Here is a 27154-nt window from a genome sequence, read left to right as displayed (position 1 = left end):
TTTCTCTCACTCTGAAAGCCTCTGTTTTACTCCAGCACATAAACCTGACTGCTATTGGAAGATGGCAGAATCTCAGAAGGAAATACAATAAAAATGAAACACACACAGGTTCTCTGAAATATCTCTAAAGGTATAATTGAGAAGAGAAAGCTCTCTTTCCATCCACACCATTTAAAGCAGCCTGCTGAATTCCACTGCAATAATACCACATATAAGTGGGGAGAAAATAAAGGGAAGAAAAGGACACAACACACTCTATTAAATGCTTCAATTGATTCCTACCACTGCTTTTACAACCTGTCCAGCTTTCTGGGAATGCAGATGCAAAGGCAAAATGAAAAAATAATTTTAAAAACAGCCATTTTAAAACATGCTCCACTCTCCTCTTTGAGGCTGAAGCCCACCTTTCTCAATGTCCACTCCAACCACTGGCAAATGTAAACTTTGCTCCCTGCCTGCAAATCTGCAAGCACAGTCCCAGGTGGGAACACCAAGCAGAGGTCAACCTGCATCCATGCAATGGTCACTGGCTGTCAGGTCTTGTAAACCATGAGCCATCACTTCGTCAGTCCCAGCCTTTGGCCTTGCAGACTGTGACTAAAGATCCAGACTTGCTCTGCCAGCAGCTGTTGCAAGCCGTGAGCCAGCATGTTGGCATTCTCAGCTGACACACTCACCCCTTCTGTGCTCACAAACCGTCATTTTCTCTTAGCAGAGCTCTTGGGTGACGTGACATCAATGCAGGGCCATCACGGGGTAGAAAGATAAATAAAAAAATCCATCTGTTTGAACAACCCACATTCAACCAACTGATTCATTTTTAATCACTTTCCAATAGAGGTCACCCAGCCAGTAAACATCTGGCTGTGGCACCTCAACAGCCTCACGATGTGAATTATCTCACAGTCAACATCTTGTCCTGCCGTATCGGTTCTCAATTACTTGTACAGTCAAGTTAGTCCAATGATCTGCTTTCCATTATAAAAATGGCAAGAGCCACAAGGCCAAAGAGCTCTTGCAAGAACTTCAGGCCTAACAGTGGAAAGCACCCTTCCAGTGGCTGTGTATGGAAACCTTTGCTAACCATAGAATGCTGTGACTTTACATCACGGTTTAGAAACAAGCTCTGCACACACCAAATATTTTACAAGTGGAACTCTGCCCCAAAGATTCCTTTCCTATGTTTGCAGAGGTGCTTTAGGGTAAACATAACTTTGTATTACCGTCCATTTTCTCTTCCCACGTGCCCAACTTCAGCTGCACATGGGTCTTATTCACATCTTTCTCTTAACTGTTTATTTTCACCCCATTGCACAGTTACCTTTTCTCTGTCACCTGATGGGCTGTGACGTCTCTCAGGAATGAGGTTGGATATGTTGTTGTAGAGGACTGAATGTAGACTGCAAACTACAAGTCAGCTCTGAAAGCTCCACATGTACTGGTTTGGAATACCTGACTGGCACATTACAGAGCATTTTAGAAGGAAAAATGTATCAAAACATAACAAAAGACCGGAATTATTTAATTCCTATAATTTACATATAATCTCAAATGAAACACTGAAAACATCAGAATATTAAAGAAGAAAAACTTTCAGCCCTAAACAAACCTCCGGGCAGCACCAGACAGTCGTAAGGAGGAGGAAGTTCCATTTTCCTAATTCTTTTAATACCACGTTCAGTGAGGTTTGAGTAATGGCTCGTATCACTAGTGCTAAGAAGCAGGAAGAATAAGAAAATCCAAGATCTTGTGCCTCACCTGTGGCTTCTATTTTTTTTTTCCCCCCTCAGAAATGTAACGTTTCAACAGATTGCTCGCTTCGTATTTGTCAAAGGCACGTGAAGGGGCCTGGCTGAGCCCTGCACCCCACCCCGACCCACAAAAAATGTGCAAGTTTTACTTCTCTTTTTGAACTTCCTTAAGGCAGGGAGCAGCGAGTTCAGCAGCCAGCAGCACGCTGTGAAAGGCAGAGCTCTGCAGCTCCCTGCTTCACACAACCCACAGGCACTTTGGGTGCAGCGCAGACAGTCGTGGCTTCTTCACGATCCACCTGAAAAGGTCTCAAATGAGCAATTCTCCACATCAGAAAGCAGCTCAACATCTACGACTGCATCGTTGTAGAATTTAAGTAGAAACTCTGTAAGCAAGGAGTAGAGATAACAAGACCAGTCGCTTCTTCCGCGCCCGCCTCTTCTTCGGATAGAGCGAAGAAATAAATGATGTATTGAAATATATGCATGAAATGATCCATTTTATCTGTGCTATCGCTTGTGGATACACAAAAATCAGCTCAACAATGCACGAGCTCCAAAATCCATCGAGGTGCAGCAATTCTTTTGATAGAACAGAGATGAAACTTTCACTCAGGCTACGCCAGCAGTGACTGTGCTGCGTCTTTAGGGATAGAAGGTCGACACAGTACTGCTATTGAGGCAGACTACAGTTCCATTAAAGTGCCATCTTAAAAGCTGAGCACCTCTTAATTCCACACTCCTTTCTGATAAATAAGATAGCAAATTATGAAAGAGCACAGAAATATACCTTTCCATGAACCCCATGCAGTGCTACATGAAACAGAACACAATTTCTTGAGCACTGAAGCATTCAGACACAGAGCACGGTATAGGCAATATCAATACAACTATAATGTTCATCACATGCAGCCTATGAATTGCAGTTTAACATCTTTGACTTCAGAATAAGAAGATTTAACAACAGCTTTTCCCTCTGCTCAGGGCTCTTCCTCTCCCCTCTAAGGAAGAGGGGAATCCTCCCAGCTTTCTGCCTTTGCTCATGGAGGAACCCAGAAGGTGTTCTCAGCCCAACAGCCTCTGGAGGAAGCTGGCTGCACAACCTAACCCCACAGCACATCCACGTACCTGCCAGCAATGCCTAACCCCTCTGTAGTCCCATCCTGACTCTGAAAGATGACTTTAGCACAATGAAACACTCGCCTGAACTGGTTTTACCTTTACAATGCAAGATAAAAAGCAACACAACACATTTCCCTACAACCAGAGACAGGCACGTAGTAAGACAACAAGACATGCACACTGTACCCCAAAACCATATTTTTGCTGCTGCGAAAGCAGTGCATGAAGAAGGAAAGCACTGAGCACAGAGGCCGCTGTGCTCCCTCTGCTGCTCTCCCAGAGGAAAGGCAACAAGTCTTGGGAAAGCAAACGAACACACATCTACCACCACCCAAACCTGCATCTCTGGCTGCTTCTAAAGCTGCACAGTGCCCATTTTGCAAATACAGGCACAGGAGACATGTAAATACAACTAATATTTCCAAAGGTAAACATCTGCAGGAAGAAAAAGGCAGGCAAATCCATTCTACTGCTTCTTTACTCCGAAAGCTTTTACAACCATTTTCCCCTTCTCTGCATAAGCAGAACAAATACAAGACCCTGGGTCTTGTACCAGCAAGCCTGCAGCCTTCACACAGTACAAGAGACATCTCAGCATGATAAACAGCCAAACATGCTCGTTTGTCCTTGTGCAGCACTTGTTAGCAGACATGAGCATAGAACAGGATCAAAATAAGACAATATTTCAGAAAGGACACTTGCTATTTTCCTAGACCAATATTTAGCAATCAGAACAACACGCATTTATTTTACCTTCAAACCAGGGCTCAGCTCTGAGTGTTGAGACACGCTGGGAACTCACGTGATGATTACAGCTCTCTGGCACAGACACAGGCTTTATCCCACTCGATGCATGTCACATCTTGCCAAACCAAGGGAAAAACACTTCACTGCCAGAATTCTATGGTCTATACGCACTCGTCCAGAACTGCAGCCTGGTTTCTCACCTGGGCTTTATTTCTGATTTACTTCTGCAGCAGGGCTAAACAATAAAAAACAAGACCAGTGCTCCCAACAGAAGGATATTACACTGCCCAACGTTGGTTCATAACGTGGGATTTGCCTTTTATAGCACTTCTCATTGGCACTTCATAATTTACAAGGGAACCAACCATTCCAAAAGTTAATAACAACCCCTGCCACTGAGCTTTTTAACCAGCAGTTTCTTATTTTTAGCTTGGCAAATCATAACAGACCATTTGTTAGCAAGGCAATCCCTGGTCAACCCCTTGTATGCTGTTACCCTACGGCACTGTCATAGGGCTTTCCCAGTTTAATTAATTTTCTACAAGAACTTCCTTTAGTAAGAGATAGTTCAGCGTAAATGCTGCAGCTAGACCAAAGCATACAGCCTGCTTTGTTGCCAAACACTTCTCTAACTGCATTTCTAACATTTGTCCTCAGGCAAAAGTCATCGTGACTTTGAGAAGAGAAATGCAAAACCTGCCAAAATGACCCAGATGACATCCTAAATCATGAATTATTACTTATTTCCACACGTCAATTAACAGCAGGATACTATATACGTTCCTGTGTTCCACCCACCAGTTATTCCTCAGTGATGGATTGTGAATCCAAGTTCCCAGTTAAAAATTGCCAGTGAAGAAGTCAAGTATGCCACCCTGTTTCCACGTTCTCCAGCCTGCAGACTTTGCTAATAAATCTGATGGACAACACAACGACATGTCTGGATGGCACTTCTCTATTTCCAAGTATGTGTTTGCTTTTGAAAGCCCCTCATTTCCAGTATCAGCAGTGAGTTTGGTGCCAAATCTGCTCACCACACTTCTTGATCCTCGTGGCTCCAGTGCCTTGGTAATGGGCACCACTGGCTGCAATTGGTGTGTGTTCTTGTATATGGCACATATTATGAAATCTCAAATACTTGTACATGTATGAAAAGGTTTCTATTCAAGCTCCAGGATACAATCCAATTCTCAATAAAATAAACAGAAGAAACTGAATGTGAAACCTTTCCAGGTGTACTTCTGTATCTTGCATAACGTCTTAAGATTGAGAATGCCATGGGAAAAGGCCAATAGACATAAACTGAAAAGTAGAAACAGCTTTACTTATAAATACGATAATCATTTAAGGAGGATAAGTACAACACTACTTATTGGAGCCCATCCATAATTTGAACGTGGATTTGTTTATGCTGTTTAAGCAGTAAGGGATGCTTCTTGCTTGTCTTCCCTACCAACTGCTTATTCATCTGGCTTGAAATGGTCACTGTTACTTACTTCTAACACATCATATCACTTACCACAATTTCAGTCACCTGTTAAGGACTGTGGTACCTCGCAGCATCTCAGACGATGCGGTTTTAAGCCCATGAATCACGCAGTGCAGAACACCAACTGCTGCAACCTTACGCTGTGCTGTGAGACCAGTTCTGCCAGGCAGATGAAAGACACTCTTCCCCAAAGTAATGTTAAAGCACAGAGAATATTTCCACATGTATAACTTCGTTTTAATTCAGTAAAATTGCAGGGATGTAGAAAAGGTTAATGTTACTTCTGACTGATGAGATACACTAGGCATCAAGTGTGTCGTAAGTCTTTATGACTCCCATATGGAAGCTTGTAATTGGTACAAGAGCATTTCCATGCAGTATTTGGCTAAGTGCTCTTACTGAAAACACACTTGGAAGTTATTTCTTTCAGTTATGCATGAAAGTTAAAAACACAACAAATGCAATCCACAAATAAAGAGTGAACTCCAAGTTGAGAAACTTGATGGACCATTGCTCCGCTAAACCCCCAGTACATACAAGGCAGGGATCTGGCTTCCAGGGACCCTAGGCAGCACACAGAGCATCACCCCAGCTGCTAGGAAGCACAACACGTGCACAGACTTCCTTTTCTCCAGCAGACGTTGCTGTAACAGCTGGATATGCAAAGGGGAGTCCAATGCTGGAAAGCCTGTGAAGGAAACTCTTTGCTTCTAGCAAGATGAATAATACACCTGTTCCCTAGTCATGAGCAAACACTACAAAGGAATAATTAGAAACTATCTGACCTGAAACCCACATGCCCATTACTGTGGTATTTTTCCACCTACTACAGGTGAAACAGAAGATGGGCTGGACCTGGAAGGGGAGGGGTGGAGTGGCAGCACAAGATGCTGATTTATAAAGCACCAGCAAACAGTGCTCTTTCTCCACAGGCTCTGGACAACAAACTCGTCCTGCCTGAAGGATGCCAAAACGCAAGCAGGATTCCAGCTAACATCTGCTTGTCAACTGAGAGGGAACTACCACCCCTGTGAGCTTTTGCACTGCAACAGGCAGAAGTGCTCTGAGTTCCACTTTTTTCCTGTTGGGCTTTTGCTTTTCATCTGGAGCCTTTGGCTTGGCTGCTTCATTGCATCTGGAAAGGAATAAGCTCACCAAGATGGTAAAGGTGAGTACACTGTTCACCAAAACTGCTGCTACTGTGTGAGTTTCTTCCTACTAACAAGCTCTAATTTAATCTATGTGTATCAGAAATATGAGCAAAGCAAAAAATGGAATTGATACTAGAAACTATTGGGCATCCAGTCTTAACGACTAAGGTTGTCAGTCTAGGTAAGTATGCACTTCCAATCCTAAAATGCGAAGAGATTGGATAGAAAACACCTCCAGGAATGGCTAGTATTGTAATCACGATTTTCATGAACAGTAACTCTTTTGCAAATGCCAAAATCTGAGATTTTATGAAAATTTGCAGGTTAGAGGTTATATGTACATCATCCACAGCAACCAACAGAATTTCCTAACTTCACTAATTTTCTTTTCTCTTCCTGCTAGGTTGTCATGATAGACAGTTGCTTTCTCTATCTTGGTCTCTGTGCAGATTTGAAAAGCCAAACAGATCTTTGAGTTGGATAGTTGAAGGGAAGAGTAGGAGTGCAAAGGAAGAATCCCAGTAGATAAACCAGATTGTGTGTCTTTGGTGTGATTCAAAATTTAGAACGTCCTGTAATAGAGATGGTTCTGTATCTGGGATATTTGTCAAACAAACTGAAGTGCTTGAGAAAGACTTCAGGCTTGTAATTGGCTGAACCATTCACCAGCTCTTAGCTTTTCCCTTCCTCAAGATAAAATGTTAATATTTCAACATTCCTTTAATTAAAGGGCATCTGAGGACAGGAGGTCAGTTTGGAGTTCAGAATAATAGTAAGCAATGGGATGTCCAAACCTATTCTTTCCTTGTTGTTTCCATCACTTAAGCTGTCTGATTTGGGCTTTATACAGGACATCCACTTTCACTCACCTGAAATATTCCCTTTGTGGCAACCTAAATGACAAACATCCTACAAAACGTGTGTGTACCTATCAGCAGCACACCAGCACATCCATCCCACCAGTAAAGCACACCATCAGATAAGACCCAGCATGACTCTCATGAGACTCCGATGGCTAATCTCTAAGGAAGCCTCTGAAATGGGGTCAACCAATAGTTCTTCCAAGGAATGGCATGTAATTTACAAGATAATTAGGATCTGGAACGTTATGATTACAGAAGCTGGCAAATGGGCAACACAGGAAGTCTGCCCTTCAGAGCGCAGTGTTAACGTAAAGTTAGGAGGATGCAACCCTCCTGAAGTTACATTATCCATAAAGCAGAATGTCAGAGGTTTGGCAGCATCCCTGGGTTACATACCTGTTACTAGATTGGCCAGTATGGGTAAACAAGAAAGAAGTAACAGGCTTGGTTCTCCCTGGCAGCCCAATAAGCTGTTTGCCTCCATTTTATGTCATCTGGTGTAAACGTGTGAATGGTAATTTTAAGTGAAAATAACAGTGAAGTCATGTACCTAAAAAGCTGTAGGAGCAGCCAAAGAAAAAAACTTCTCAATTTCTTTTTCTTCTTTCTCCTTTTCCACTCCATGTTAATTTTGCTGAGGTCCTGGGCAGCATTCCCACACTTTGTGTTAGATCATAAAACACTGGAAGCGTTGTGCTCTCTAAAGGAATCACTGTAACTGACAGATGCTGAAGACCTGATTGTGAGTGCTGCAATGCTTGCTGTGGGGATATAAGTACAGGGATAGCACTCAAAGTTGCTGGGAGAAAGAAACAGCAGCAATTCCAACTTAGCAAAGAAACAGAAGGACTTGTCAGAGTCTGATTTGTGCAGGTGCATGGAACAAAGCTAAAACCTTCCTTCTTCCACAGAAAAAGTCTGATGTTTACTCAATTGAGATCAATGGGCTAAAAGATATGGAAAAAACAAAGACTGGAGAGGAAGAAAAGTGCAAAGACCTGAAAGGCAACAAGAAAAAAAAGAATGAAGAACTGAAGAAAGAACTGGACCTGGTGAGTATTGCTAACTCCACGTCAGCTGGCAGGACAGCCTCAACCACTGTTTGAATGAATGCTGGTGAAGGGGAGTGCCAATGCTGAAAATCCAGCAGGGAGAAATAAGCTTCCTTACACCCCTGTAGTACGCCTGAAAAAAAGCTGTGCAGGATTAGTATCTGTAATGGAAGGATGATTCTGACTTGATGAAGCCACCATTGGTACAGAGCAGTGCATCCCTACCGAGGTCTGTACTTTCCCAGATGGAATTAATATATAATATCAAGCTGCCTTCTCTCAGCTGCCATTTGCACAGCCAGCCAGGAAGCAGAAGGAAGAGAGGAGCAAAACATCTTGCTCCAGAGATTGCTAGTAGATCTAGAAGCACGGCTCAGCTTTACAGTTTTCTCCCTGCAAGGTACTTCAAGGAGAGAGCAATAAGCTCAAGCAACCTGCGTTTCCTTCTGGCTTGCCAGGGACCCGCTGGCTGGGTTTGGAAAACTCACTTCCTCCATGCATGCTTCAGTTTCCCAATCTGAAACATGAAGTTAATTATTCTGACCTCTTTTTGGAACTGCCTTAAGAACAGCTCACAGCAAAGGCAATGCATGGGTTAGGCAGTACTTCAAAGGTAAGGAAATCCCCAAACGAGCCATCAATTTCTCCATCATCTTTCTGAGCTCTATTCAGTCCCAGCTAAATAATTCTCAATGTATCTCATCTTTGCCACCGGGGATGTAACAGTACTCTCATGTTTCTAAAGAAAAATCAAAGCACAGACAAGTTAATTGACTCATCCCAGCAGCAATGAATCATGCTGTGAAAACAATGGTGAGAACTCACAAATTCTTGGCTTCTAAACCTCTGTTCACCACAAGATGTAATTGGGTCAGCAATAGCACAGCGTTGTCACTGCAGGGAAAGGAGGAGAGCTTTCTGATTTCCCTCTCCCATGCCTCTTTCTTAACTGTGCTTAGAACCTGCTGCCTCTTTCCATGAGACCACAGCAAATCATTTCACTCCCTCGTCACTTTATCAGTTAAGCTTCTCGACTCCACGTAACACTGACATTTATGGTGAAACCCATTTCCGTCCAGCAGAAAAGTGTTGTAAATGCTTTGCAAGTAGTAAAATAGGAGCAAATGCCAGAGGTGTGAATATGTAAGAGGAGACTTGTGCTTTTTCTGATAAACTATACTGTTTGTTTGTGGAAGTGGGATGTCACGCTAGCAACTGGATCCATAGCTCCAGATCCAGGCACTCTGAACCACCTCCAGATCCTGATACAAAATTTACAAGTCTGCTGGTCTGCTTACTGTCATTTTCTTTCTTTTGGAATCCAGGATGACCACAAACTCAGCACTTCACAACTGGAAGAAAAGTACGGTACGAGCATCGACAAAGTAAGTCCATAGGGCATCATTAAAACTTCCTGATTCAGATGCCTTCCTTTACCTCTGGCTAATCCAAAGCTGCTTAGAGGCAGTGGGAAAGCATTCAAATTGGCAAACTGACAAAGCTGCACTCATGGATGCGTGCATGCATAATCATGGAGCACCAGCTCCCAATAAACCCTCAAACAAACAGCATCTCAGTGCACGGCACTGTCCTGGTTTTAAGCTGGAGTTTCTCCATAGTCTGAAGGATTCTTCAGTTTTATAATCAAAATCCCCATGCAAAACTGGACCACCACGTTCTCATCAGGACCACAGCTTTTCTGAAGGTATTCAAAGTTCGCCACAGGTCATTTTTCCCTAGCAGTGTCACTATCCTGAAATCACTACCTTTGGAAATCAAAGGTGCAGGTTACCAATCCGTAACACTAACAACGTTTAAGAAACAAGCAGCATACACTTCTTTTTCCTGAGCTGAGCTGAAAAGCTGTTTTCTGTGACCCCATGATAAACGTGGCATTTACTTTTGCAGGGTCTCTCCAGCTCAAGAGCAGCAGAGATTCTGGCTCGTGATGGTCCCAACTCACTCACTCCTCCCAAAGCCACTCCTGAAATTGTTAAGTTCCTCAAGCAGATGGTGGGAGGTTTTTCCATCCTCTTATGGATAGGAGCTGTCTTCTCCTGGATTTCATTTGGCATTCAGTTGGCTCAGGGAGCTGAATCAGCCTTTGACAACGTAAGTGTTTGAATAAGTACAAAGTGAGTATGTGACCCTTTGACAATCTAAGTAACTTGAATACTACTTCATAGTTACTCAGTAACAACCAGGAGGTCTTTTGTTCTTCAGGACTCTCCCTTTACGACTGAACATTTCTGCTAAATACCTGACATACCACTTCTAAGAGTGCCTGTCCAAAGGTTTTATAACTACTGCCTGTAATCACAATACTTGAGTATGCTGGAATCTTTGACTTTGATTCTCTGCTAGGAATATAACTGATTCAGGTTCATGCCAGGTTTGATTTAGAGAAGATTTTTAGAGACACAGGATGTTTACCATTATAACTTTTTTTATACCCCAGCTTTACTTGATCGGTAGCAAGGCAAAACTTGAAAGCTCTTTTCTTAATTTGTCTTTTAGTCTGCCTCAATACTTCACTTCAAGTCTCTTGAAACCATACAGAACAATATGATTTACTCCATCAGAGGAACTACTTAGCATATACTTTCAACTAACTGGATTATTTCTTTCACTGATTAGCTCTACCTTGGTGTAGTCCTTGCAGTGGTCGTCATCCTCACTGGTATCTTCGCTTACTATCAGGAAGCAAAAAGCACAAACATCATGGCTAGCTTCAGTAAAATGATTCCACAGGTAAGAATAACAAGCATTTCTTTCCTGATAACACCTCAAAATGACTGAAGTGGAACTTTATATACAAGCACCTTACATATAAGCAATAAGCATAACTTGAATCTACCTCGGTTGGGTGTTTAGAGGTAGCACCACGCTCATGTCAGTCATACTTCTGTCCTTCAGCAAGCTCTCGTCATAAGAGATGCAGAAAAGAAGGAAATGTCAGCAGACCAGCTGGTAGTGGGAGACATTGTGGAGATAAAGGGAGGAGATAGGATCCCAGCAGACATTCGTCTGATCACTACTCAGGGGTGCAAGGTAAGCAATGCTTTGTAGAGCACAGTGTAAGAGTGCTTTAGAGGTATTCATGACATGAACTACTTCTGCACACCTAATATGAGTTATTAGAGCTTTAAAATTTGACCACATGTAAGTCACAGAATGCACAAGCTCTGCTGGGATGCCCAGCTCATGCCATACTAACATACTAACCCCCTTCCTGAACACCAGAACAAGCCATTGTAGCCATAGTATGTTCTAGCAATACTCCTTACCAGGGCAGCAGCAGATGTAGCAACACTGCATTATGTGCCTCCAGAGACCTGCAGTGAGGTCTTTGCCTTTCCTTTCAGGCTGCCACTGAAAACCCCACCAACAAACATACAGCATGGGCCGAACCAATTTCCTGCTGAAATACGTTCCTACAGTGACAGTGGCAATCATCTCATAGAACAGTACTGAGACACGATGGCCCTGTCACCTGTTATTAAATGTGCTGCAGCCTTCCTTCTGGGCTGTATGTAACTGCAAGTTACTGATTTTAACATGGGCATATCTCCATTTCATTAAAGGTGGACAATTCTTCACTCACTGGGGAATCAGAGCCACAGTCCCGCTCCTGTGACTTCACCCATGAGAACCCCTTGGAGACCAGGAATATTGCATTCTACTCCACCACCTGTGTGGAAGGTGTGTAGCAACAAAGACCTCCAGAAATGGCACCTGTAGAGAGTGCCAAATAATATTTTTAACTCATTTTGAACTATTCTGCCTCAAGGAATTCCAAAAAGGTTTGGTTGCTATAAGAAATGGTTTCCAAAGGACACCAAAATAAAGCCTGCAGCACTGAGCTGGTCATTCACCACATCAACCAGTGAGACCTTTGTTTTAACACCTAGACTGGTTATGGGTGCAACCAGCATTAACTGCAGTTCTATTGTGGTCTTTCAATCATCACCTTTAGAAATGACAAGTTGCAGAAGCCTTTATGTACTTGTGAATGCTTCTGTGAAAGGGCTCTGTACACTTGAAGGTGTTGTTCCTGTTCTCAGAACTAAAAGGCATGCATTGTACCTAACAGACTATCTGCTAGGAAACTGCACTGTGCCTTGGGTAATGCTGCATTCCTACTGCAACACCATTAGCAAAGGCTAAGGAAAATGGATTTTGTCCTTCTTTCCCTTTCTAAAGGAAAATAAATAATTCTGGGGTGAGGTCTCAGCCACGTAAAGGCTGAAAGAGGTCTTTGTTAATCAATACTGTGTAGAGAAGACAGGCTTGAAACTGATGGACTTATTTCTTTACAGGCGCTGCTACTGGCATTGTAATCAACACTGGGGACCGCACGATCATTGGGCGGATTGCTTCTCTTGCATCAGGAGTAGGAAACGAGAAAACACCCATTGCTATTGAGATAGAACACTTTGTCTACCTGGTGGCAGGAGTGGCCATTTCCATCGGTGTCCTCTTCTTCATTATTTCTGTATCAATGCGGTACAAGATTCTGGACTCCATCATTTTTCTCATTGGCATCATCGTGGCAAACGTGCCAGAGGGACTGCTAGCCACAGTGACAGTGAGTCTGAGTTGCCACTCATCGTGCTTCAGTCACTACCACAACTCATCTCCCTTAACTTCAATACAGCATAACACTAAAGAACAGATTACCTCACTTGAGATGAGGTGGGGTGATTCTTTTTCCATGAAACTGATAGGACAAACATTTAGGAATTCTGGCGTAACTGAGCTATTAATCTGAGCTTCAGCACAAGAATTCAGCTCTGAACAATGGTTTTGAAATACTGTTCTGCCTCAATTGCTAACAAGTATGATGATGTGAGTCATTTCTCCACAACCTGTTCCTATTTGGAACAGAAGACATTGTACCCTAAAAGTTGCATGAAAATTCCATTTACTAATACATAAAAATGGTCTTCACAATCCCCAGCTGAGAAGCAGCAGAACTGTTAAGCATTGTTAGCCCTAAAGCACACTAACAATGAACTGCAGTACGAAGAGCTTTACTTCAGGATTCATTAGATTGGGAATTCCCCCAACATTGCAGCTTCTTCCATCTTAGACAGCCTCTTAACTGATACAGCACTCACCACTATCAGCAGGCAATCAGGTTGCTCTCATTAACACCTGCACTTTTTCTTAGTTTCAGCTGCACATCTGAGCTAAATAATGCTGTTGCAATGCAAAATTGCAGCCACCAAAAGATGACTTTTAAAAAAATGCTCTCTTTCAGAAAAGCAACAACGTTAAAAATAGCAGTCTGCAGGCTGCTTACATCATTCTTTAATGGTATCTCATTGGCAGCAAGCTGAACTTCTTGCTTTACCTCTGCCAGGTGAGCCTGTCTCTGACAGCCAAACGGATGGCAAAGAAGAACTGCTTGGTGAAGAACTTGGAAGCTGTGGAAACGCTTGGCTCTACTTCCATCATCTGCTCTGACAAGACAGGGACCCTCACGCAGAACAGGATGACTGTTGCCCACCTCTGGTTTGATAATCAAATCTACTCAGCTGATACCAGTGAAGATCAAACAAGTAAATATGGCAGCGGGGGGGATCTAGAAAAGGGTGGCTATGTGGGATGTTTCCCACTTACAGTCTGTCCAACTGATGTCAATGAGGATATCTTTTCAGAGATGAAACATATACCTCCCTGCCACACAGAAGTGCAGCGCGCAATAGGAAAATCCCTTCTTTGCCACACAGAGATGAGAACAGAATAATTCCCATCACCAGAAAATAAGCCTGGAGGAGGTTCTAATTCCAAGTGCACTCACTGACAGTGAATTTAGGAGGCAAATAAACACACAAACTTTATCTAAGTAACTTGGCCAGAACTGCTAGCTGACTGCCATAAGGTTCCTGTTGAAGTGTTTTTCTGTAACAAAACCTATCAAAGGAACAATTCAATCGTGTTGTTCCAAACTTGAGCTTTTACTTCCACCACATGCTATGCTAATGGATGCTGTACTCCTTTTGCTTCTTTTCAGCCCAGCCTTTTGACCAAAGCTCTCCATCATGGACAGCACTATCAAAAATTGTAACTCTATGCAACCGAGCAGAATTCAGACCAGGACAGGAGAATCTCCCAATAATGAAGGTACTGCTTCACATCAACTTCTTTCTCTTCCTTTGGAAGAGCAATACATACAAGCTGTTCTATTTAGCTTCAGTCTTCTCTTACATTTAACATTCCAGCCTTCTAACTCAACTCTAACTGTTGGCTATAAACTCATTAAAAAATCTAAGGCACATTTTTAGCACAAGGCTTTTTTGGGGACAACTACTGCTTTATCACTGCTGCTCAAGCACCCAACATCTTATAGAAGCACGTAAGATGTCTTGCAAGAGGTGCTATCAACTGTCCCTTCTCTCACCCATACAGAGAGTTGTGGTGGGTGATGCCTCCGAAACAGCTCTGCTGAAATTTGCAGAAGTTGTTCTGGGTGACGTCATGAATATTCGAGCACGGAACAAGAAAGTGGCTGAAATTCCCTTCAACTCTACCAACAAATTCCAGGTGTGTTTCAGTTTTTTGGAAACAGGCCAAACTGTTTCCAGCTTTCAGTGTTTCTATCAGCATACTGAATGCCAACAGTTGGTGACCTGGAAGTTTTAATGAGTGAATTCAACGACAGGGAAGATTTAATCTCCAAATAATTGCAGTTCATTCCATTTGATGGAAAGAATGATACGTGGAAAAGGAGAATAATTACTATTTCTGTGCAAAGTAACCAAAAATGGAAACAAATAAGGGTTGTATATGCTTCTTCAAATGACTTTGTATTGTGGCACACAGCTCTCCATTCACGAGACTGACGATCCCAACGACAAACGCTTTCTGCTGGTGATGAAAGGTGCCCCAGAGAGGATCCTAGAGAGATGCAGCACTATCATGATCAATGGGAAAGAAGAACCACTGGACAGTGAAAAGGCAGAAGCTTTCCAAACAGCATACATGGAGCTGGGAGGCCTGGGAGAAAGAGTGCTTGGTGAGTCCTAAATAGAGGGACTGTAAAGAGAAATGCAGTGCGAAATGGGGAGTTTAAATCCTGGTATGAGCACAGTGTGTCTGGACTTCATTTCCCCTGCAGTGAAGGGTAAAAAACGAAGTGTGCTGACTTCTGTGCAGACTGCTAAATCTCACTGCCATGCTGCCAGCTCCCTGTGGCAGGGATGCTCTTACTGCTATATACTGATGTCAATCTGAAACACCATGCAGCCAAAACAAAGTTACAACGGCAGGTTAAATAATCCTCTAAAGAAAGCAAATGGTTAAATGCACCAGAATTTTATAGGCAAGAGAAAATCTGATGCTAAGCTTTAGCAAGCTCTCCTCTTTCTTTCATTATTTCCTGTATATTCTGTCAACCTACATCTCCTTCTAGGTTTCTGTCACCTGTACCTGCCTGAAAATGAGTTTCCAGACACCTACACATTTGACACAGATTCCATGAATTTCCCCACATCCAATCTATGCTTTGTTGGGCTCCTATCTATGATTGACCCACCTCGTTCCACAGTGCCAGACGCTGTCTCAAAGTGCCGCAGTGCCGGGATCAAGGTAGGGATCTCACAATATTCTTACAGACTGTAACCTCAGTATATGTAACATGAATTCCCATAGAAAAAGATTTCTTTATTCTGCGTTGCTCCAACCTTACTGCTCATGACAAAGCTTTTTTCGCAGCTCTGATAAAATGGTGCCAATAACAAGAGGTAGAGAACTGAAATCAATACAGAGCTAATTAATTGCCACTACCTGTCTTTGTTAAGTAAATAGCATAGCTTTCCAAGTTCAGATTCTAAACTGTTTCCTGGTCTAGAACAATAGACATTTCACTTAATCTCTCTGCATCCACAGCATGTACGTTTGTCACTCACTCCTAGCACTTGTCCCTTCCTCAGGTTATCATGGTCACTGGTGATCACCCAATCACTGCTAAGGCCATTGCCAAAAGTGTGGGCATCATTTCAGCCACCAGTGAAACGGTGGAAGACATTGCGAAGCGCCTCAACATTCCTGTTGAGCAAGTCAATAGACAGTAAGAGCAGCAGAGCATCTGGGATACCTTCTGCCTTCATTTTCTGAAAGCTATGCCTTCTTCTTTTACAGTGCTTTTAGCCAAACTCTACATCACAGCCACCAAGCCCACCTAACGTTCCTCTCTACCTGAATAATTCTGTGCCTAGGCCAGGGCTCCCACCTGCACTCACCATTGGAAAACACTGGTGAATAACACGTTGCAGATCTTTGTTGTCACTGCACAACTGACTGAACACGCACACTGAAAACCACAATTCAGTACCTTGTGTGGTGCTGGAGGATGACCTGACCACCACTCCAAGTTCCTCTTTCACCACTGTAAAAAAAAAACAAACAAAAACAACAAATACCCCCTCCCTTAAAACAAAAAAACAGAAGAAAAGCATTAAAGATTTTTAGAGTCTTCCTCTCCCACTCTCACCCCCCCAACCCTCAGAGTACTCTTTAAAATGCATTTTCTGTTGCTAAGTCTACTCTGGAGGAAGCTCTGATTACTTCCCTCTGTCTCTAGGTAACTAATTCAGTCTGGATTTCTGCAGTGGCTTTCATTCAACACCTGCTGATTAACAACTAACGCTTCTGAAATTAACTCAATTTGCTGCCTTTCCTCACTGTTAAACTGCATTCATTCTACGAGTGCACTGTTCTCTATCTAAGCCTTTTGATTTGGAGACATACCCACGGCTATTCACAGGGAGGCTACAGCAGCAGTAGTGAATGGGATGGAGCTGAAGGACATGAGCTTGCAGGAGCTGGATGAAATTTTGTGCAACCATTCGGAGATCGTTTTTGCACGGACATCACCCCAACAGAAACTGATCATAGTGGAAGGCTGCCAAAGACAGGTAAGAGGTGTACAAGCTTCTGCACAGACACTGCTCTGGTGTATTTCCACAGGTATCACCCCCCAGGTGACAGTGGAAGGCAATTTCCAGTGCACTCTCAGCTCTGTTCACACCGCTCTCACCGTGCGAGAGCAGCATCCCACAGACTGCCACAAGCACTGTCTTCTCTGGACAGAACCCAAGTTCTTTGAATTCCTGCTACAGACTCTGAACTCCTACTGACAAAATGAGCTTATCCAAAGCATGAATGCCTCAGAGCCGTGCTGAGGGGTCTGACAGGCTTGTTGTAATTCAGAGGAGCTGCTGCTGGGATGCACAGCAAGCGTCCTGGGTAGAGACCTGCACGAACACTCTTTGGGAAGAAGCCTTCCCCCAGGAATTCTTTAAACCCAGATCAAAGCTACATATTACCACATCTTCTCGTCTTATCTCTTGTGGCCATTTAGACCCACGTACTTCCCTCCCACAGGAATGTTTAGACAAGAAGATAGATATGAATCCCACAAAATGTCATAGCATGATTTATCTGTGACCAAGCCTTATCTATATAACTTTCAAAGACTGCACAAGAACCCTCAGTAAGCATGAATCTGAGGCAGGATTTAAAGAGGGACTGTCCCACTCACAGGCAGCATTATGTAAGGGAGCATGGAGTGCAGCCAGCACAGGAGGCACAAGGAAAGAAATTACATATATAGCGAAGAATATATATGTTCCGAACAAGATGCAAATTGTCATTCAATGGTTCTCCCCTCTGATGCATCTTCCAAATAGATGCTGCAAATCAAAAACAACGCTACCACCAGGCCTGATCTTCACGGGGATGGAGATCCAGCACAAGCCATTATTTCATTTTTGTAATTATGCCAGCACTAAGCTTTCCAATCAGCATTAACAGCTCTTCAAGTGTAAGCCTGAATTGCTGTCAGAGAAGAGAGAGAGAAAAAAAAAAAGGATAAAAATCTTCCCGTTAAATCTCATTTTTAATTTAAAGTTTTTTTAATGCCCGTTGGCAGACAGAGGGTAAATGTGTTCTGTACTGCTTGGACACCCACACCCAGTGGATGGAGAAGGATGCAGAGGAACGCCCTTCCCTTCCCCCTCTTGAGCCATTCAGTCTACACGCTGCCTTTAGCACTGAGAGCCTCTAAGCTCTTCTGCCCATGGCAGTATTTATCAGTAGTGACACTGTGCTAAATCCCCAAAGGGACAGGACGTTCGGTATTTGCTTTAATCAGTTTGTCAGGCTTTTTCCCACTCAGAACACTGTGTTGCTACCCAGCTGTGAGCTTTTGCAACAAGCAGGACAGGACCCTTTTCTGCAGTAGATGGTTTCATTGGAAGATAACAAAGAAGCTGAACTGAATAATCAGTTTTCCATCTTTTGGATTCCTAACATGGCATATCAATGGTCAGAGCTGTTGGGACAGCATGCAAAGGGTCTCTAGTGATCAGTGACACGACTTACAATTAAGATTAAAACCATGTGAGTCTGTAAGCACTGCACAAAAGTAAAGGACGGATCATGTAGGGTCCTTCAATTTCCCATTTATCTCTTCTGACTATGGAGGCAACCAAGACAACACACAGACACCTAATTTAGCCATCTGCTGCACACAGTCTGAGCCTACCATATTAATTCTAGAGTCTTAAAGACTGGAAGGGTGCTGAGAGCTGAATGTCCTCAGGGGAAGAAGGCACCGCATCCTCTACAACCCCACGTTATGATCCTTCTGTGTGTTGCAGGGTGCAGTCGTTGCCGTGACTGGAGATGGAGTCAATGACTCCCCTGCTCTTAAAAAAGCAGATATTGGAATTGCTATGGGCATTGCTGGCTCTGATGCAGCTAAAAACGCAGCTGATATGGTACTGCTGGACGATAACTTTGCTTCTATAGTCACAGGAGTGGAAGAAGGTAAAAATAATGTTGCTACCTCTTTTCTTAGCTGAAAGCAGCTGACAGCCACACAGCACTGGCTGGTCAGTCCTCCTGATCCTGCCCTCCTGCACCCCGCTCATCTCATATCTCCCTTATTGTCATCCTGGATTTGGTTTTTGGTATTTGGAAAAAAAAATGGGAACTGCTTCCATCCAAAGACACTACAAAGACAATAAGGAAATCATTCCTCTCTTGCACATACTTGCTAAGCAGGGCACTGGTTTGCTATCTCTGCTTGTTCAAACTCCAAACAAAAGCATTTCTCATCTTGCTCCTATGCAGTCTTTATCATCATAAAGAGACAAGCTGTTTTCTTTACATTTTAACCTTAATGCTTGCTCACACAGAGTCCTCAGTGTGCTACATCCAAACACACTCTGCTTCTCCAGCTGCAAAGTGCTCATGGTTTGCATTAAGACCACAGCGTGCTGAGGAACGGGAGTTTTCCTCCATCTTTCTCAGTGAAAGAGACTTTTTAATTTAATTAGAATTTTCAGGAGGGTCAAAGGGAAGGCAGGTTAATGTTTTGGGGGAAAAAAAGCACTTTAAAATGTACGTGAGGAGAACACACATAAGCCATTACTGCTCTCACTTAAGTTAGTTAAAGAAGTAAGGTTTTAGGTTGTTTCTGAAAACTGTTGGCAATCAGCTGTTATAGAAGTGTTTCCTTTTCCTCCAGGCCGCCTGATCTTTGACAACCTAAAGAAAACAATTGCCTACACGCTGACTAAGAACATTGCTGAGCTCTGTCCCTTTCTTATCTACATTATTGCCAGCATTCCAATGCCCATCGGCACCATCACCATCCTATTCATTGACCTGGGAACAGACATTGTAAGCTACTGCCTCAGAGCTGAATAGAGAAATATCCTCACAAGTGACAGAAGCTGGGTGTACAGGCACCCTGATGGTTTGTTTCTGTTACAGATCCCTTCTGTTGCATTAGCCTATGAAAAAGCTGAAAGCGATATTATGAACAGGAGACCTCGAAACAAGAAGAAAGACAGGCTGGTGAACGAGCAGCTGGCTGTATACTCCTATCTGCAGATTGGTAGGTTGGCCTATTCTCCATAACACCACCTTGCATCAGTAGAATGAGATAAAAACAAGTTCTTTCACTTTTTAGAAAAGGGGAACATGAAATTAAACCAGTACTCCTATGTTTTGCTTCTTCCCTATTTCTCTGGTCTAGTATGAGATACGGAGGTTGGTGGCCCTGCCTGCAGCAAGGGGATTGGAGCTTGATGATCCTTGAGGTCCCTTCCAACCCAAGCCATACTATGATTCTCTGATGTAACTGATTCTCCCTCTCTGATTTTACAGGTATCATGCAGTCAGTGGGAGCCTTCGTGACATATTTTACAGTATATGCAGAACAAGGCTTCCTCCCTTCCACACTGCTTGGCGTTCGAGTCGACTGGGAAAACAATGCTATTAATGACTTTGAGGATTCTTATGGACAGGAATGGGTAAAGATGCACCAGAACATCTTCACTCTGTCTCTTTAAAATTCAATGCCCTCCTCTGAAATACAAGATTAAGAAAACAAAAGGGAGGCTTAAATGTAAACACTGGCCCAAATCCGACCACTGCACACCTTAATCTGAAATAACTGAGTTTATCCCTTTGTAATGGAAATCTTCCTGCCAAGGTTTACAGTTGCTTCCACGAGACAGGAGTGTTGGATATAACACAACTGTTTGTTTTCCCTTTGCTTTGCAGACTAAATACCAGAGGACGTACCTGCAGTGGACTGGCTACACTGCCTTTTTTGTCAGCATCACCATTCAGCAAGTTGCAGATTTGATTATCAGGAAAACAAGAAGAAATTCCATTTTCCAGCAGGGTCTTTTCCGGTAGGTTTTGCTGGTCCTTTACCTGACAGGTGGAAGGATTTATTAGCCCAGCGCTAATTAGCTCAGTGATTTGCCCCCTCACATTCAGTCACTGAACAAAGACTAAATGTGGATTCAAGCCATAAACATTTTCTCACACTTCGCCACCTTCTATCTCATGATAGGAGTTTTCCTTAAGTAAAGGCTTTCTTCTGTTTAATCTGAAAACACACCAGCCTAAAAACTCCGTTCGTTAAAATGTTTACAATGAAGAAGTTTCCTCCCCAGATTATTTTCTTAATTCTTATCTAATTATCAGTACTTAGGTCACTTGAACTTCAAGCTAACTTCAGCCTGCCAGGTAAGGAGACACCAGCTGGTCCAACAGTGCTGGCTGCCCTTTGCAAAGGCCTCTGCGCCTGTAAATCCCATGAAAGCCAGGGAATGAAAAACATCTAGCAGGATGGAGGCTGCACGAGAAAGCTGGCATTTAGACAGAGTATTTCTGATAGGAAAGCAAACAGGTTTTCTTTCTCTATCTGCAAATACAGAGCCTACACCTATGTATTTTTCCTTCTTCCATTTGCATTTGAGTCACAATGAGCACATTCACACTGCAAGTAGGAGACATGAGTAACGCAGGCAGCAGGCCGGCCTGCCTAAAGCTAGCTCTGCTCTACGTAGGTCAGGAATGGGAGCAGGAAAGACATAGGAATATGAGATGCATGGCGATGCTACAGAGCCCACCAGCTCCCTCACACCACACTGATCCCCATTTATCCCCATCTATCTCACGCAGGCCGTCCAAGCCAGTGATCAGAGCCTCAGGAAGGCACAGCCTTTGCAGTGTGCTGTGGAATCAGCTTTAACTACTTCTCTGTGATTTTCTTATAGGAACAAAGTCATCTGGGTGGGTATATTTTCCCAGATAGGAATTGCTCTGATTCTCACCTATGGTCTTGGACACGTTACAGCCCTGAACTTCACACCTCTGAGGTGAGCTCTGATGCTGGCACGCTTCCCTTTCCTTCACGTACTAACAGACAGGGACTTACCGTTCTGCCTGAACCCACAAATGGGAGAAAGATGTCCAGCAGGACAGTTTTAGGATAAATATTTATGAATATTCATTTCGAAGAACAGGATGGGCAATTTCTTGACCAAAAAGGAAATTATTTTCACAGCTTCTATAAAGAATACATTACTTTTTTTTCTACTGAATTTACTGTAGAGAATGCAGAAACCTTCTCGTGTAGAACAAACCCCCACATTTTGTCCAGCATCACCAACATTTTGGTGAGATTATATAACATTTTACTTAACTTTATGCAAGCAATTTCTATTTTAAACATATCACTGTCAAAAATGTTCCATTTTTCCGACATCTTCAGAGACTGTAATGCCAGCAGGCAACATTTCCTTCTAAATAGTATCCGGAATTCATTAATTAATTCAGTTAACTACTTGCACTTGGGCAGCTTGCAGGGACCTAATCTTATTTCTAATCATTTAAGTGCTTAAGTTACAGGGGGAAAAAAAAAAACGAGCAACGAACACCACGAAACCCAGATTTCCTTTTAGTGAAATCAGACAGTGTAGAGAGAGGCCTCAGAAAGGTGTTCACATGCTTCTGAATGAGAATCTCTTCTCCCACTCCCAGGTTTCAGTACTGGTTTGTGGCTGTACCGTTTGCTGTCTTGATATGGGTCTATGATGAGGTCCGTAAGCTGTTTATCAGGAGATACCCAGGAAGTAAGTAGGATTTCCTGCATTTAGCTGTCCTTTCCTCCACTGCCCCTCACTCACCTGACTGACAGACAACTCAAAATGGACCATTTGCCCCCAGAGCTCCAAACGTCACTTTTTTCATCCTCTCCTCTTGCAGGCTGGTGGGATAAGAACATGTATTACTGAATCCGTCCTCATCACTGGACTTCTTCCTCCTCATGGAGAGCTGCTCCTCCACCTCACACAGCCTCTGCTGCTTCAATGTCCTGTCTGTGCAATACCAAGTATACACTGGGCTCGCCCCATGAAGAAATTTCATGAATTTCATGAAGAATTAAGGACTTAAGAGGCTGGCAAGTAACCTCCTGCTGTACTGTAAAGACGATGCTTGTCTGAAATTGAAGTGCCATCTATTTTTGTAAAAAGAATGACTTTCCCTCATCCAAGGATGAACCTGGAGAGCACTCAGAGAGGAAAACACAAAGAAAGAAAAACACAACAGAAAAATTTAATGTAAGGCATTAATTTGCACTAGAGGGGTTGTTTGCTTGTTTTCTTTTTGTTTTGTTTGTGCAACTGAATTCTAAGCAAGTGCATACGTAGATCTGTATTACCTTGCTGAGAGTAATAACACTATATAGGAAAAATTTGATAATAAAAGTATTTTCCAGAAGACAGTTCTCCACCTTATTTTCTGATAAAGACTAAGAGAGTGAAATGGAAAGGGACGCATTGAGAAATGCATCTGGAAGGCCAAGGCACAGCCAGTCCATTTAAACACCTTGTGATTCTGTGAGTGTAGAATGGTCAACACTCATTTTCTAAGGGACATCATCTCCACGGCAAAGTGGACCTTCATATGCATAATGTAGGTACTGTTAGAGGGCTGCCTGAGACCAGGTCTTCAATATGGGCACTTTTATTAGAGAAGAAATGGGGACAGCAGGAGACCTGCCTTTTGCAGGAAAAGCAGAGAGGGATTACAAATGAGAAACCAGAACTGAGGGAGTGGAAAACGGGGAGGACTTGCCAGCTTAAAGCATGTCTGTTCCCTAATTTCCACTTTCATAACATGCTAGAAACTACTTTACAGTGTGTGAGCTCCCCTCCTCAGAGCTCCTCCCCATAAGAGCCAGATGGGTATTACAGTGGGTGTCAGAGTGGGTGCCACTGTTTTTCAAATGCTGATTCAAAGAAGAGGAAATACAAATGAAGAAGGAAGAGCGACAAAAAATAAGCATGCAAACTATGAATTATGAGGGTGAGCCTGGATTCCAGATACGTGCCCTTGTGTGCTGCTTATCAGTTGGTGATGCAACCCTGCAACACACCAGCAAGAAGTATGTGAGGTGCCAAGCAGCCTCATTTCAACACCTTGTCATCTGCCAGCTGCCAGGAAGGATTTGTTTTCTCTTCTGCTTACAAGACAGGAAAAAAATGAAGAGAGATGACACGGGGAGCAACAGAACCCTCTTGTCACCACCCATAGATTTGCTGTACTCAGTCAAAACAACACTTTCAAATTCAAACAGGAAGAGAAAAAAAAACAAACAAAAGGAGGTCTTAGAGGAAAGCTTGGAAGATGAATCTGATACGTGTGTTATATCTGTTTTTAGGATTGGCATATGCTCCTGACAGAGAAGTGAAAGAATTCTGTCATAGTAATATCTGTAAAACGAGCAACTTATGTCTTTACATCTCCTTGGTACAAAAGGGAGTGGGGAGGAATAAGGGCACGTTTCCCACATGAGGAGTAGGGTAAAAAGCCACCCTCTAGAAGATCATTAATAGGAGAAAGAAAAAAAAAAGCAGCTTAATGTCTATAGCAAAATCTACAAAGCCAGCAAATAATTCTGAAACAGTCTGCTCTCATAGCTGTAGGGTCATTTCTACATTTAACAAGTACTCTTCTGCATTGCAAACCTTGCTTTAGATCAAAACCCTCTTCAGAAGCTACAAGCAGCACAACACCAAACATACCCTCCATGCTTTGGCTGCTTGTAACTCCATCACACCAATATTTTCTCTGAGAGGACAAGGTGCACTCAGCATTTATTTGTCTTAGTGCATCAATGCCTGAACAGAGCAGCCCATGAAGGAGGTCAGCCAAGACCACGAGCATCCCAAAACAGATGGCAGGAAAGGCAAAACCTGCTGTTTATAAATCTGAGAGACTTTCCAGTATTATGTAAGATGTCAGATACATTCAGGCAAAATGGACAAACAGCCCCAAGGTGTGGAAAGAGTCAATCCTACATTCACTGACTGGCATACATAACATCAGTTAGAGCTTGTAAGTCTGGGAATTTCTGCATTGGACAACATGGGTCACTGCATAAAGTAAACAGCAGGTAGGACCTCTCAGTCCAGTATAACCATCCTCCATTGACACACAAGCCATGAGGTTACTGTACCTGATGCAACTGAACATGGAATTGTCCACAACAGTCTTGTTTAATTAAGTCCAGTGAATGCTGCTGTACCCAAGAGTGTCTATTCACAAGAACAAGTACAAAGAAGGATGCAAACCATTTGCAAACTGATGTTAATTCAATAAGCACAGAGGTATCCTCCCTTCAGTCCCATAATAGGTTTTTAAACAGCAATATTTTGGTCACACATTGATTTTTACACTTTCTGGTTCATCATTTATTGTGTCATCCTTCTTTATACTTTTTCAAGATACACACACTGTAATTCAGAATATGAAAAGCAGAACTGGATTGCTCTCTGTATTAGAGTTGGTAAGAAAATAAGCTGCTTTCCTGGTCAGGTCTATGCACTGCTTTTTCATTTAGTCTTGCAGAGCCTTTCTTTACAAGGAAACTTCAGCCTTGTGTAGGTTACTACCACATACAAACTACCCTTATGATTCTCATGTGATGGCTGGAGACATATAGGAACCAGAGCCATGGACCACAATAAATACTTCCATGTTGAATATTGAAAAAAAGAAAGGAAACAATTTCTACACTCAATTCTTACTTAAAAAAAAAAAAAAACCAACAAAATCCAAACCTTTAAAATTCCATCAGCCAGCTCTGTAGCTTCAACAGGAATAAACATCACTCTCCCACAGTCAAGGAAGTAGCAATAACTCAAAAGATATGCAAAGCAGAGGAGCAGATTTTGAATTGCAAGTTAATACACCTACAAAAAGGCTGCTTCTTTTCTGGCTCCATCTATGTTGCAAGCATGCAAGAGTTAAGTTACTGGCTCATAAAAATGAGAAATCTTTCTTGAACACAGAACTGTGCTTTCTTGCTCCAGCCTCAGCCAGACTAGACAGGTCAGATGCCCCCACTGATTGCACTGAACTTCACAGCTTTCCTTTACCTCCCCCTCTTAGCAATATCTCCTCTGCAGTTTTCTCTAGTTTAAACTAGCTCTCACCACCCCCACCTCCCATCTCCAAAAAAGCCTTGACAACTTTCCCCTTCTACGTGCTATGCCACCAGACAATTCCTGCACTCTGGTCAAGCAGCAGCCAGCTGAAAGCAGAGAGCTGGCTTCAGGTGAAGCGTTACTCCTCAACAAATGACAGAGAATGTAAGGATGACAGCAAGCACTGTGCAATGAAGTATGTAACAGGTACACAGCTGGACTAATTGTGCTCATTCCTCTGCTGTGAGGCCTGTATCTTGGCCCTGTTAGTATGCTGCTGAAGATTTACTCATAAGAATACTTCATACTGTAGTATCATACTTCCAAGCATGTGGCTTTTGAATCATGTAGCCACGAGTACTTTGCCTTGGAATTGGTCAAGCTTCAAGATGGTAACAAATAATACTTATACCCTCTGCTTTAAATGAGTGAGAGCTGAAGTTCTCAGGCGTAGCATGTCTGAATTTTCCCCTACACTCAAATGCAAAAGTGCTTTTTGGCAGTAGTAGCCAAGAGAAACACACTATTTGTAGTATGCAGTCTTTTTAGTGACTCCTGTACGCTCATCTCCTTCCCTGTAAATCCATTTCCCAGTCCCCACCTAGGATACTCGTCCCCTCTCAAGGCTATTAATCACTATGAATCCTCAGTGGTACATTTTTAACCACATAATGCAATCTGACAAGTTGTTTGAGAGAGCTTGTGATGCTGAGATTTCATTGACGAATGGAAGGAGACAGCGAAGATTTGTATTTCTACAAGGTGGAAAACACCTTTGCTGCCACTAAAGCATAGGCAGGGTTCACATTTCTAAACAAAAGATGCTGCCAAATTATACAGTAACAACAGTGCTGTTACCTTTCCTGGTGGCACCACCTCTAAAACAAGGAATCTTTACCAGCAAACACCACAACACCGCTGGCCCATGTCAATCTCTGCTACAAGGGGAAGGAAAATACAGAAATTAATCTCCTTCCTGCAAACATTTGCAGACAACTGCTGTTCTCACTCTGTGTCAACACTTACTGAAAATAGAAATGATCTCAATGAATGCTGGATGCACACACACCCTGCTCTCTGTCCATTTTATCTTGAAGCTGAGGAGATTATTGCTGGTGCACAACCACAGAAAGAACTCAGGACTGGCTGCCCAGAAGGGTAAGAAATTCTCA

The 27154-nt window shown here is 42.8% G+C and overlaps 1 protein-coding gene across 1 annotated transcript; it reads left to right on the top strand.

The window, feature by feature from the left end:
• Positions 1-7539: 7539 nt before the first annotated feature.
• Positions 7540-22784, top strand: ATP12A (ATPase H+/K+ transporting non-gastric alpha2 subunit). Its single transcript, XM_042831846.1, has 23 exons — positions 7540-7543; positions 7997-8175; positions 9501-9560; positions 10084-10287; positions 10813-10926; positions 11092-11226; positions 11760-11877; positions 12495-12763; positions 13541-13739; positions 14195-14304; positions 14590-14724; positions 15004-15196; positions 15593-15768; positions 16113-16249; positions 16946-17096; positions 18843-19011; positions 19715-19869; positions 19963-20086; positions 20359-20504; positions 20758-20891; positions 21765-21866; positions 22531-22622; positions 22756-22784. The coding sequence occupies exons 1-23, from the start codon at positions 7540-7542 to the stop codon at positions 22782-22784; spliced, it is 3135 nt and encodes a 1044-aa protein (XP_042687780.1).
• Positions 22785-27154: the final 4370 nt, after the last annotated feature.

The sequence above is a fragment of the Centrocercus urophasianus genome, unplaced genomic scaffold (genome assembly GCF_019232065.1).
Source record: "Centrocercus urophasianus isolate 14NV4802_14NV808 unplaced genomic scaffold, USGS_Curo_1.0 seq_37, whole genome shotgun sequence".
Lineage (NCBI taxonomy): Eukaryota > Metazoa > Chordata > Aves > Galliformes > Phasianidae > Centrocercus > Centrocercus urophasianus.
The sequence above is the reverse complement of the archived record's forward strand: the minus strand, read 5'-3'. Positions and strand labels throughout refer to the sequence as shown.